Source organism: Sus scrofa, chromosome 1 (assembly GCF_054392235.1).
Source record: "Sus scrofa isolate SSC_HxYL_T2T_F1_AM1 chromosome 1, Sscrofa_HxYL_maternal_Yorkshire_Landrace_v2.0, whole genome shotgun sequence".
NCBI classification, from domain to species: domain Eukaryota; kingdom Metazoa; phylum Chordata; class Mammalia; order Artiodactyla; family Suidae; genus Sus; species Sus scrofa.
The window spans coordinates 164,501,057-164,515,790 of NC_139383.1; the positions used below are offsets into that span (position 1 = coordinate 164,501,057).

At 34.5% G+C, this 14,734-nt stretch overlaps 1 protein-coding gene across 4 annotated transcripts in view; it reads right to left on the reverse strand.

Annotated features, from left to right (window-relative positions):
* Window positions 1-14,734, reverse strand: part of CCDC102B (coiled-coil domain containing 102B) — a 281,228-nt gene that overhangs the window by 24,562 nt on the left and 241,932 nt on the right. For 2 of the 4 annotated variants that reach the window (XM_085018144.1, XM_085018160.1), the window contains one exon: window positions 13,409-13,512. In XM_085018144.1, the coding sequence (XP_084874270.1) occupies window positions 13,409-13,512 (104 nt within the window). Of the gene's footprint in view, window positions 1-10,428; window positions 13,513-14,734 lie in introns of those variants that run through there. The other 2 variants (XM_085018153.1, XM_021099354.2) reach the window with 1 other exon arrangement.

Here is a 14,734-nt window from a genome sequence, read left to right on the forward strand (position 1 = left end):
GGAGACATGATACATTAAAAGGAGAAGCTATGTTTAATTAATGACTAAAATGAAAGAAAATGTAACATAAGAGATAGATAAAAGGAAATTTGTATAACCGATTTTAAAATTGTTTTGAATGCAGAGTACCAGCAGCAATGAAAATTTAAGAAACTTGAAAAGCTCTCAGAATTCAAAGAAAAAACATAGCTAAGAGTTTAAAATTCTTGGAGAGAAAATAATTGATATGATGAAAAATGAAACAGCAGAGAAAACATATATTGATATTGCTGAAGGAATAATTGATGATCAAGAGGAGGAAATAAAACTGAAAAAAAACACCTCATAATATTGCATTGACTGAAATTTAAAGGCTTTAGTGTACAGATTAAATGTACTCTTCACAATTACATCTGACTTATTAACTATACATTTACCTTGGAAGAGTTTCTGTTCACATTCAAAGAATAAGACTAATAATTTTGTAGAAAAAAAAGTATACATTTAAGAGGCAAACAGTACATTGATGACTAATATTATTTCAACATCACCAAAACAGAACACTGTTGACTGATGGCAACATTTTATGAACATAGAATTATATGCAATTCAAGTTTTTCTTCATGTACAAAATCAACAGTAGCAGTTTATCATTCTTGGACAAAATTACTGAAATCTGTATACCATAGTACTGAGTCAGGAAGCAAAATAAAGAGGTCAATAACTAATATTTTGATCTGGCACTTGCTATTAAACTTTAAAACTAAATGTCAACTAACTTTTATTTCTTTAATTTTATTGGAGTATAGTTGACTTAACAATGTTGTGTTAGCTTTAGGTGTGAAGTGAATCAATTATACACATACATATATCCACTCTCTTGCAGATTCTTTTCCCATCTAGGTCATCACAAAGTTTTGAGATTTCCCTGTGCTATGCAGCAAGTCCTTTTTAGTTATATATTTTATATATAGCAGTGTGTATATGTTAATCCTAAATTCCTAATTTATTTCCCCAACCCCCACACACTTCCCCTTTAGTAACTGTAAGTTTAGTTTCAAAATCTTTGAGTCTGTTTCTATGATTATTTTGTATTATTATTATTTTTTTTTAATTTCCCCAATACAATTTTTTTTTCTATTGTACAGCATGGTGACCCAGTTACTCATACATGTATACATTCTTTTTTTTTCATATTATCATGCTCCATCATAAGTGACTAGACATAGTTCCCAGTGCTACACAGCAGGATCTCATTGATAATCCATTCCAAAGGCAAGAGTCTACATCTATTAATCCCAAGTTTCTAATCCATCCCACTCCCTCCCCCTCCCCCTTGGCAACCACAAGTTTATTCTCCAAGTCCATGATTTTCTTTACTGTGGAAAGATTCATTTGTGCTATATATTAGATTCCAGATATAACTGATATCATATGGTATTTGTCTTTCTCTTTCTGACTTACTTTACTCAGTATGAGAATCTCTAGATCCAACCATGTTGCTGCAAATGGCATTGTTTTCTTTTTTTATGGCTGAGTAGTATTCTATTGTGTATATATACCACATCTTCCTAACCCAATCATCTGTCGATGGACATTTGGGTTGTTTCCATGTCTTGGCTATAGTGAATAGTGCTGCAATGAACATGCAGGTATATGTGTATTTTTAAAGGAAAGTTTTGTCTGCCCAAGAGTGGAATTTGTTTGCCCAAGAGTGGAATTGTTGGGTCATAAGGTAGTTCTATGTATAGACTTCTAAGGTATCTCCACACTGTTCTCTGTAGTGGTTGTACCAGCTTACATTCCTACCAACAGTGCAGGAGAGTTCCCTTTTCTCCACATCCCCTCCAGCATTTGTTCTTTGTGGACTTATTAATGATGGCCATTCTGACTGGTGTGAGGTGGTACCTCACAGTACTTTTGATGTGCATTTCTCTAATAATCAGGGATGGTGAGCATTTTTTCATGTGCTTGTTGGCATCTGTATATCTTCCTTGGAGAAATGTCTGTTCAGGTCTTTTGCTCATTTTTCCATTGGATTATTGGCTTTTTTGTTGTTGAGTTGTATAAATTGCTTGTATATTTTAGAGATTAAGCCCTTGTCAGTTGCATCATTTGAAACTATTTTCTCCCATTCTATAAGTTGTCTTTTTGTTTTCTTTTTGGTTTCCTTTGCTGTGCAAAAGCTTTTCAGTTTGATTAGGTCCCATTGGTTATTTTTGCTTTTATTTCTATTGCCTTGGGAGACTGACCTGAGAAAACATTTGTAAGGTTGATGTCAGAGATTATTTTGCCTATGTTCTCTTCCAGGAGTTTGATGGTGTCTTATTTTATATTTAAGTCTTTAAGCCATTTTGAGTTTACTTTTGTGCACGGTGTGAGGTTGTGTTCTGCAGCTGTCCAGGTTTTCCAGCAATACTTGCTGAATAGACTGTATTTTTCCCATTTTATGTTCTTGCCTCCTTTGTCAAAGATTAATTGACCATAGGTGTCTGGGTTCTCTATTCTGTTCTATTGGTTGGTCTGTCTGTTTTGGTACCAGTACCACACTGTCGTGATGACTGTGGCTTTGTGGTATTGCCTGGAGTCTGGGAGAGTTATGCCTCCTGCTTGGTTTTTGTTCTTCAAAATTGCTTTGGCAATTCTGGGTCTTTTGTGGTTCCATATAAATTTTTGGATATTATTTTTTTTTTGACTGCACCTTTGGCATGTATAAGTTCCTGGGCCAGGGATCAAAGCTGTGCCACAGCTGTGGCAATGCTGGATTATTAACTTGCTGTGGCACAAGGGAATTTCCTATATCATTTTTACTAGATTCCACATATTAATGATCTCATATATTTCTCTTTCTCTAACTTCACTTAGTATGATCTTTTCTAGTTAAGGTGCATCCATGTCGCTGCAAATGGGATTATTTCATTCCTTTTTATGGCTGAGTAATATTCTGTTGTGTATATGTACCACATCTTCTTTATCCATTACTCTGTTGATGGAACTTAGGTGCCTTTCATGCCTTGGCTATCATAAATAGTGTCACAATGAACATTGAGGTGAATGTATATTTTTGAATTATGGTTTTCTCCAGATGTATGCCCAGGAGTGGGATTACTGGATCATGTGGTGGTTCTATTTTTAGTTTTTTCAGGAACCACCATACTGTCCTCCATAAATGTTGTACCAATTTACATTCCCACCAACAATGTTTTTCTCCATACCCTCTCCAGCATTTATTGTTTGTAGAATTTTTGATGATGGCCATTCTGACTTCTGTGAGGTGAAACCTCATTGTAGTTTTTATTTGAATTTCTTCAATAATTAATGATGTTGAGTATCTTTTTCATGTATATTTTTCACATCTGTCTGTCTTCTTTGGAGAAATGTCTATTTAAACCTTCTGCCCATATTTTGATTGGGTTGTTTTTCTGATGCAGAACTTCATGAGATATTTATATATTTTGGAGATTAGTCCCTTGTTAGCTGCTTTGTTTGCAAACATCTTCTTTCATTGGATGAGTTGTTTTTTCATTTTTTTTAAAATGGTGACCTTTGCTGTGGAAAAGCTTTTAAGTTTAATTAGATCTCATTTGTTTACTCTTATTATTTTCATTAGGAGGTGGATCCAAAAAGATATTGCTAAGATTCTTGTCAAAGAGTGTTCTGCCTATGTTTTCCTCTAAGAGTTTTAATAGTATTTGGCCTTATGTTTTGGTCTTTAATCCATTTTGAGCTTTTGTTTTTGATGTTAGAAAATGTTCTAATTTCATTCTTTCACATGTAGCTGTCCAGTTTTACTTGCACTACTTATTGAAAAGATATAGATCAGTGGAACAGAATAGAAAGCCCAGAGATAAACCCACGCACCTATTGTCAACTAATCTACGGCAAATGAGACAGGAATATACAATGGAGAAAAGTCAACTGAACTTTAAACTAATTATGAGTTCAAATAAAAATATTTAAATAGGCTTCCATTTAAAATATACAAATATCAAAATCAGTTTAAAAATCTGGTCAACAAAATACTAATCTAAGTCTAATCTATGCTTATGCTAAATAAATTAATAAATACGAATTGAGAACATGAGCTTCTAAGTTTAAATGTATATGAAATATGATCTCATTTAGCTGGATGGGAAATGAAAGAGTACTCAAAGAAATGTCTATTACACACAAATAGACCTCAATCACCTGAAAAATGACATAAATTTAGGGATTCAGCAGCAGAGTATCAAAAATGATTAATCATTGGAAGTTCCGCTGTGGTGAAGTGAGTTAAGAATCCACCATTGCCACAGCAGGTCACAACTTTGACACAGGTTCGATCCCTGGCCTGGGAACTTTCACATGCCATGAGTGTGGCCAAAAAAAACAAAAAAGATTTGTCATCAATTTAAATGTAAAGCATAACAGTTACAAACTGAAAGTCAGGTTAAATAAAATTATTTAATAAAACCATGAATTTACATCTACAATTTATGTATTTCCACTCATGTAATTTCTAGAAGGGCAGGAAGAACAAAGGCAAATATTAAGAAATAATTCTTCATATAGGTTATTTAAAGTATAATCTTATTCCTTTAACTACAGAGACATATTTAAGATTTTCAAGATTTTAAAAATAAGTTAAATGACTCTTAGTAGAAATAAAATCAAGATATATAACTCCCAAACCAAGGATAGAGGATAAAACATAAAGCAGTACTGCACAGAATAATTCCGATAGGAAAACAGAGAATGCATAGACAACATCAAGCATGCAAAAGCAATAAAGAAAGGAGAGCATACTAATTTATTTATGACATTTTTGTTAATATTTTAAACCCTTTTGTACAGGATGAAACATTGACTTAAAGTAACATACATTTATGTTCTATATAAAAGAGGCATAAGAGTGAATTTGGGAAAATGGAAGATGGTGATCAGAGCAGACCAGTGCTGGTCCTTGGCCCTGCCCTGTGCCTGCCCTCCTCCTCCTCCAGACCCTTTTCTCTGCTTTTTATTATTTTACTTTCCTGGAGAATCTGCCAGTTCTGATGGTTGACTCTGGCAGAGAATGGCTGCTGGGTGGCTGTGATGGAGGAGAAAACAAGCAATACTCTTAGGAACCACAGGGGCTGGAAAGACAAATGCTAAACTTGAAGGCCAGTTTTTCTAAGACATTTGTGAATTCTAAGGCTAACAGGGAGGCTAAAGAATTAAGCCCAGAGCTTCTGAATAGAAAAAAAAAAAAAAAAACCAACTCTTAAATCCCACTAAAGAAAACAAGCCTGGAAATATAGGAAGCAAGAGATGAGAGCCCCAGAGAAAGCAGAGAATCACCTGAAGGCATCCACTAATCCTGTGTGAGGCTAGAAACCTGAGACCAGCAGAGGTTAAAACCAGCAAGTAAGAAAAATGCAATCGAGAGGAAGCAAGGAAAAGGAAAATAAAAATAAGTCTTTGCCTATTATCTTCAGAAAGGTCTAAAAGGACAATGTATCCATAAAAATAAAGACGATATATAAAAAGAGAATCAAAAACAAGCTTAAATTTAAGGCTTGAAAAGTTTATCTTGATAACCTCATTTTTATTAAAGTATGATATACTATAAGTAGGTAATTAAACAGAAAAGATAAAGACAAGGAATTTAGGAAGGTTAGGAAATGGAAATTCCAAAATGATAGAGCTGTGTCTAAATAGAAATCACTCTCTATTCATTTGGCAGATATCACCGTTCACTTGAAATTAAATTATTGAGTAATAAAGGTAATCTGAAGAAAAAAAAATTAAACTGGTGCATTGAAATTACACCAGTAAATAAAACTAGGCAATGATTACATGCTTAGAAAAGGAACAGGAGCAGACATAACAGTTTATTATACTATACCATTGGGCTCTGCAGTAAACAAACTTAACATTCTCCTGAAATATGTAACTCTATTTGACCCAATTTTTGGCATAAACTGTATCAGCGTGCTGAGATGGATAAAGAGTGGTTGAGGTTGTGGTGGTATAAGAGTTAAATCTTCATCCAGTAATGAGTTCTCAAGAGATAATATAGAAATAGTAGGAAAAGAATATAACACAGAAACATGAGGATAAGTAGCAGGAAAAGCACTTGACATACTTAAAAGTAGTTGTCTGGAGAATGAGCCTTTGATTAAAGTAAAATTTAAAATTTCATGAAATCAAATGTCATAATTTATAGCTTTTGGCATTTGTATTTCTGTAAAAAGATCTTCCCCAAATGACTCACATTTTCTTATAATACTTTCACCATTTACTTTTATTTATTTAAAATATACTTATGTTTTAATTTTTAAAAATTTATGTAGTTATATTTTAAGATTTATTTGTTTTTCTAATTTAAATAAACTTAGAGGGCTAATGAACTTATTCACTATGTTCAATATCTTAACTCCATTATGTTGTAATGAGGAAAAAGTATAAAATGTATTTTTTAGTGTTTTCAAGATCATTTTATAGGTGTCATCACAAATGCCACTGTCATCCCCAAATAGAATTTAGTTAAATTGAGGCATATTATTTAATTTTATGCTTTTTTTTAGTTATTACAAAGTTTGAATTTTTAAAACACAAGAATTTCATACACAAGGAATTCGTAATCCTTCTTCAGTTAAAGGGTTCACTATTGTTCTCAATGGATTCCTATAAAAGTTTCTCACATTGGTTAAGTGTCAATAGAATAACATATTCTTATCAGAGTCAGTGTTATGCATACTTCCTCTCTAGATCTCTCCCAATCTCTGAGGTTGGGGCATTTGACAGCATTGCCCAACTATCAGGTCACAGGTTTTTTTTTTTTTTAGGGTTGCACCTGCAGCATATGGAGGTTTCCTGGCTAGGGGTTGAATCAGAACTGTAGCCACTGGTCTGCGCTACAGCCACAGCAATGCCAGATCCAAGCCTGTGACCTACACCACAGCTTAGGCAACACCAGATCCCTAACCCACTGAGCGAGGCCTGGGATAGAACCTGTGTCCTCATCGTTGCTAGTCAGAATTGTTTCCACTGAGCCATGATGGGAACTGCAGGTCATAGCTATTGATATCTCAGCACAAGGTACACTAAGAACAGTCCTATCCTTGGTGAATCTTGGCAGCAGGGAATGTACATGGCAATATGAAAGCATTTCTGCTTTTCAATTCTGAAATTCCTGCTGTTAAATATTATTTCATAATTATTGGAAAGCTCTAGTGAATTTCTGGAATAAAAAGGCACTAAGTTACTTGGCCACAGTAAACATCTGTTAAGAACTATCTCCCAGTTCCCAAATACTTGTAGTAACTACTGCCCCTTTGGTGCTATTAGTGAAATAAAACACCATCTTATAACTGGAATCACTAAGTTACTCAAGTCCCCTGAAATTCACATTCTGACTTTTAATGTGAAGTAAGGACAGCTGATTCTTGAATAACTTGGGTTTGAACTGTGTAAGTCCACTTGTACAAAGATATTTTTCAGTAGTATACAATACAGTGCCATACAGTTGGTGGTAGGTTTGTCAGGTCTCTATGAATCATGGATACAAGATAAATTATACATGGATTAAACCCAGAGTTGTTCAAGGGTCAATCATGTCTTGCCATTTTTACATTTTCAGAAATTAGATTTTTTGTTACTAACATCTGTACAGTATCTAGGCTCAAAGTTGGGGAATTGGAATATATGAATACATGTGACTATTTTAGAGTCTCTCTCTCTCTTTTTTTTTTTTTTTCTTTTCCAAATAGTGAGTTCAGATTCTGGAAAACTTAGTCCTATCATACCCCTAGGAATAGGGAATAGCAATAACTATTAAAGTATCAAAGTAGTAAGTTTTACAGTTTTACTAAAGCAGTCACTTCTTAGATGCCACATTTAATTTCAGAGAATTTAGCCCCCAGATATATTTCATACCTAGAGAAATGAACTTAATTAAAGACCTATGTATAAAAGCTGTATTTCCATTCAACCATAATATTCTGTTAATATCAAATCATTCACAGAGAATAGACCCAAAAGCAAGTTAAAGAGAACTGATATCATCTGATTTCATGTAACTAAATTAATCATCTAAAAGTATAGTCAAATGTTCAGTCACAAAATTCCAATTTACAGGTCTTTATTATCTCTTTATCCTGAATTATAGTTTAATGTAAAAATCTTAGTTTTGATTCATATTCTCCTACTTAGTCACTTCTTGCTACTGAGGATGGCACAGTATCTTTTTCTGAACAAAATTTAATTTGCTTGATGGTAACAGTCAAATTGGAATAACTGTTAAAAGTTATAGAACCTTAATTCCTTCTACCACCTTTTTATAGGAAATATTCTGAAACCTACTCATCACTGTCATTCGTCATGAGATCCTCATATTTATTTATGGTGACCAGAAGTGAGAAGTATGGTCAGATTTAAATGTTTTTGAAAAATACATTAAATGGATTAATTTTAAAAAATATTAGTGAAATCCTGCCCAATAATAAAATTTATTGGTGTAGTTCTCATCTTTATTTAATCTATCTTTAACTTAAGCCTCATAAAACATTTCGGCTTTCTTAAAAATGGCATAATTAGCATACACTAAATTATGGCTGCAAGCTCATAATTAAACATGCATTGTTAATTCCATTTAACAGGTGAGAAAACAGACCACAAAAGATCAAATGAATTGCTTGAATGTCTCATGCACGTAAGACAGCTTCCAAACCCTCTCCTCTATATAATTCTGGCAGGTCTAAAGTGAAAGGTCTTCTCCAATTCACAGACATGCATCTGTCACTTAAGTAAATCATGTCCTCATTGAAGCCACTATTTCTCATCTGTAAAGTGGTGATTCCATCTCACAAAGCAGGTAAGATGTGGCCTAGTACCTTGTGGGAGGTGGGATGGGAATGAGGTCCAATGTTAATATTACATTTGTATTTCAGCAGCCCTTTCTTGTATCGTCATGCTGTATTATGTGACTTCTTTAAACCTTTTCCTAGTTACATTCTCTTTAGAAACATTTTTTTTTTTTTTGGCTGCTTTTATTTTTTAAGGCCGCACCACTGCATATGAAAGTTCCCAGGTCAGGGGACTGAATCCAAGACACAGCTGTCATCTTTGCCATAGCGGTGACAATGCCAGATCCTTTAACCCACTGCACAGGGCTGGGATCATGCCTGGAAATCTATGCCTCCACAGCACCTGAGCCAGTGCAGTTGGGTTCTTAACCTACTGTGCCACAGTGGGAACTCCTTTTATTTCCACTTTGAATACAAAATAATATAGAATTATATATTTGCTGTTTCTCTGTTTCTTCATCCAAGTCATCAATGTAGCTATTGAATAGGACAAATCTCTTTCCCATTACTTGTTGCCAAAGATTGATACCACACTCCAATAATTATGGTTCAAGTTGGACACAGGAGTATATTTCCCCATAGAATACATTCAAAGATGAGATGTTCAAATAAGAGCAATATTACATTCAAAATAGAAATTGTTTCCTAGTTAAACATGCCAAGCTTCTATTGCAGAAAATAACTATATTGGTCTGGTGGAGTTTGCTTTTGAATAAGTCTTTGTTGTGTTTTTGTTTTTGTTTTTTTTTGGTGGAAATAGTGCATCTAGATATACAAGCATATCTCTAAAAATTACTCTCTTTTAATCAGCAGATCGTCAATGAGAGTAGCAATTCTCAAATGTTCCTTCATTCATTGTGTCCCCAAATGAATATAAAATCCAGCCTTCATTTTAAGATATAGAAATCAGATACTTGGAGGTGATTTCAGAAATATGACTATCTTCACAGCAATATATAACGAGAAAAAACATCATGTATACTTCTTTAGAAATGGATCATGCCAACAAGATGACAATGTCCTAAGATTAGAAATAGGCATTCTTAGGAGTTCCCATTGTGGCTCAGCAGGCCCAACTAGTACCTATGAGGATGTAGGTTCCATCCCTGGCCTTACTCAGTGAATTCAGCATTGCCATGAGCTGAGATGTAGGTCACAGATGTGGTTCAAACCGGGTGTTGCTGTGGCTGTGGTGTAGGCCAGCAGCCACAGCTCCAATTCGACCCCTAGCCTGGGAACCTCCATATGCAGTGGGTGTGGCCCTAAAAAGAAAAAAAAAAGAAAATAAATAAATAAACAAACATTCTCATGCTTTTCACTGCACTGGGTACAACATGCCCAAAGTTCAGCCATGGTGAAGGCAGCAGTCCTCTTACTAAGGCCGTAATGCCTTGCAGATTATTTCACTCCCCCCACCAATCAGTCTAAAATTTTATCCCTAGGAATTTAGTCCTGGGGGGCACAGAAGGCCTCTGCATTTTGGAGGAAAATGTGCACAAAGTATATGCTAGCTCAACACTCATCTTTAAAGTCTGTGTAACAGCTCCTCCTGGGAAATAGAGACAATAATCTTATTTCCAACAATCTGATTTAAAATCAGCTAACTCCTTTCTTCCATATATTTTTATAAACCTCTGTAAGAGCAGTTTCATGAAACAGGAATTACATTCTCTGTGTCACTTCACATACTACATAAATCAGTGGCACTTCGTAATACAGTACTAAAATTTTCCTATTGTGACATCATTTCTTTCGGTTGTTCCAATATAAACTATGCTTGCTTGTGTTGCTATAGTTTTATTTTTATTTTAGTTTATTTATTTTGTCTTTTCTAGGGCCGCACCCACGGCACATGGAGGTTCCCAGGCTAAGGGTCGAATTGGAACTGTAGCCGCTGGTCTATGCCACAGCCACAGCAATACCAGATCTGAGCCGCATCTGTGACCTACACCACAACTCACGGCAACGCCGGATACTGAACCTACTGAGTGAGGCCAGGGATCGAACCTGAAATCTCATGGTTCCTAGTCAGACTCATTAACCACTCAGCCATGACGGGAACTCCTATAGTTTTATTTTTAAATGTTTATATTTGAAACTGGTTGATAGAATAATCAATGCCAAAGGGTATTTTAAAAATAGTATTAGGGTTTCTTCATTACTGTGGTTATAAGTATTAATTCTAATTTAAGAAAATATTTAAATTTTATTCTGAGAGTTTTCTATATGCACCATTCTAAATATTCCTTAAAATGACAGCTAATGACTTTTAAAGGGGAAACATTTCTGACATTTATTTTACTGGTAAATGCCTATCTTTTTATATCCAAATCTTATGTTCCTAAGCTTTTTTTAGTCTATTATACAGTAGTTTGAGGTGTGTAATGTCAGGATTACTATTAAAAAAATGCTGTCTAGTAGAAATGTGAATAATCTTACCAAGATGTTTCAAAACAGATAAGAAATATGCCGAATAGCAGGTTACAGGTTTAAGCGGTTGAAGCAACAGCAAGGATTATTACAATTTAAAATTTTTCTGGGAGGTATTTCCAAGATTTCTTTAGAGTGTATTTTCCTTTTGGCACAGAAAGCATGCTTTCTAAATGTATTTTCTCTGAAGGATATTGCCTCTTAAAAAGTAGAGTGAGATGAATAAATTAATATTTGTTGCATATTTATTAATGTCATGTGCTAGGTCAATGTTTATAAGATACATTATTTGATTCAGTCTTTAAGGGGGCATTATATTCTTCTACTCTAAGTAACAAGCTCAAGGTCACAAGAGTAGTAAATAGCAAAGCTTATCCTCTGATTTAGCTGGAGGAGTGTGGCTAGAAGGAAAGTCTAATCAGAAGTTACTGCATTTGGATTTCCTGCTGTGGTGCAGCAGAAATGAATCCAACTAGTATCCCTGAGGATGTGGGTTCCATCCCTGGCCTCACTCAGTTGGTCAGGGACCTGACATTGCCGTGAACTCTGGTAGAAGTCGTAGACGCTGCTTGGATTCCACAGTGCTGTGGCTGTGGCTGTGGCTGTGGCCGGCAGCTATAGCTCCAATTTGACCTCTAGCCTGGGAATCTCCACATACCATGGGTGCGGCCCTAAAAAGAAAAAAATAAAAGAGAGAGAGAGAAGTTACTGCATTTGTTGTATTTGCTTTGTCTGCAAAGATGATGACAACAACTTCTAGGATGTCCTATACATATACATATATACACAGTTCTTTCCATAAAGCCATGGGGTCAGTTTCCTCACCTCTTGAATCTGGTGTGGCCTACTGATCTGCCATAGGCTCTGATCAGTAGAATCTGGAGGAAGAGGCATTATGGGATTCCCTGGAGTGATTTCTAAGGACAAGGAAGAGGCCCACCAAGCAACTGCCATTTCTCACCCCAGCTGAGGTATTAGATATACGAGTGAGGTCATTTGGACCTTCTGGCCCCAGAGACTTCTCTGGAATGCAGCTGCAAGAGTAACCCCAGCCACCTATACATGAAGCAAGCCGGATTATCAGTGAGATTAAGCTTGCTCTATTAACTGTTAGTGAATTTTCCTTTTTCCTAGCAACAGGGAAAGGAAGAAGACCAGAGAGATACTGACTGAGTTGAAGTTGACAAGTCTAATTCATTTGGAAAGAGCTATGTAAGATTATATATAGTGTTTTTTTTTTTAAGTAAGTTTCTTTACATTGAAAACTAAACTTAAATGTGAAGCAGTAAACTATACTGTATAAAAAGGTCTTATATATAGTCCTCTACATACAATTTGACACTTTGCTTTATTCATACAACTTAAAGGAAACCACAGCTTTATTTCTACCTGACTTATTCCAAGATACTACTCTCCAATGCTGGTGGGCTTTTTTATGACTTTACTGCAAACTATCTATCCAGAAAAAGGCTGAAAGCCCTCTTGGTTTCTGAGGTGCTTGTTACTTTTCCTTAACTTCAATCACAAGCGATATGCTACTTTTCTGAGTATTTATATAAATCGCAGTACAAATCTTAGCTTGCTTCCCTTCAGTCTCCTTATAACACAAGTCATATCATTTGACATTTCTGCCTACTTTTGCCTTGTAGGAAAAATTATACCAAATTTTTTGTTTCCTCCCTGGGTGAAAAAATTTTTCGCACATGTGACGCCTACCACACAGACTTGTGCATGTGTGTGTTTTTTGTCTGTCAGTTATTTAACCCATTACTTTTTCTTATGTACAGTGATTCTCTTGTCTACTACCCAGCAAACTGTATAGTTTACAACTTATATTTTCCTTCAGACATTATAACTCTTTCAGTTCTAGGTGAAATATATTTTGAAAGCTCCTTCTGCCTTTCAGAAATTTGATATCTTTAGAGCTAAAGTTGTTTTTAAGTGATATTTAAATTATCTTTATCAAAACATGTAATGCTTATTGGGGAAAAATAATGAGCTAAGAAACCCATAAATTTAAGTATTGAATGTCTGTAAATTTCTTTCATTAATATTTCCCATTAACAGAAGTAATATATTATGGATATTTAAGAAAATAGGAAAAAAGGACCTCAAGTTTTCCTTATCTAAGATCCCAATCTTAAATTTGACACATTTTGTGAAATAACTACCAGGTTTGTAAGCGCCTTAGTTTAATTTCCAAGTTTTCATTTCTTCCTTGCTGTTCATCCAAAGATATCTGGAGCCTGTGGATCTGATTCAGAAAATCACCAAGCTGAAAGCAAAATAGAAAATGCTTCAGTTAAGATGATTGAAATAAAAAAAAATCCTTCTGAAAACAAGCTCTAGTTTTTGCATGATACACTCTTATGCAAGAGTTTATTTTGTATATGTGAATAAATATATGAGGATATTATAGAACTAGTCCATATAGTCAATAATAAAATAAACATCTGCATGGACTCTAGTATACTTGAGAAAATATTTCTATAGAGGTACTCTTCCCCTATTTCTATGCTTGGTTCCCACACCTATATGAGTCACTGTGCTGGAATTTATGATTATTCTCATGATTTTGAAAATATATAGTTTTATTTGCATGTGTGTACTATATATTTAAGTGTAGCATATACATGTGCCCATATATATATATACACACATATTTATATACATATGCATAAATAGTGTGTGTGTATTTCTACACAGATCCTTTAGCTGCTCTGAACATTCTTGTGCATGTCTTCTGATGCATATGTACAAAGTAGTCTCTGGAGACATATCTAGGAAGAGAATTGCCAGCTTATATTTTTTGATGTTTAATCATTTTGAGAGATATTTTGGCTTTATATTATAAAAATAATTTGCCTCCCAAAAGCAATTATATGAGAACCTGATTGGGCACATCTTTGCCAGTACTTGATGTTGTGAGATATTAAAATGTTTGCCAGTCCTTCATCAGTAAGTTATGTTTGATACCTCTTTTTATTTTCATTTGTTCAATGCTCTTGTTCTTTTGTGCCTATTCAGACCTCCTGCTCATTACTGTTGGGACCTTTTCCCTTTCTTTTTTATCTGTATGTGCTTATTTTATAATCTCAATACTAGCCATTTGTCAATTGTGTTTCAAGTGTCTTCAAGCATTAATGAGTTTATAACTTATTTTTCCATTACTTAGGAGATCTTTAGATGGTTATTTTATTAAATTTATTTTCTTTTATGATTAGCATGTATTTAATAATGGTAAAAATTACTTCCCTACTCAAAGTTTAGAGAAATATCAACCTGTATTTTTAACTAAAACTTGTCAATTTTGTATTTTTCATTTAAATCCTAGACCAAGCTGAATTTTTGCACATGATGTGAGGTAAATATCCAAGTTTATTTTTCTATATAGAAACACATTTTATTAGGTGTTTAATTAAGTGGCCAAGTCATTCAGCCTGAGTGGACATTCTATGGGGTAGGTTTAGATAGTCTCATCGGTTTCTCTTCCACAA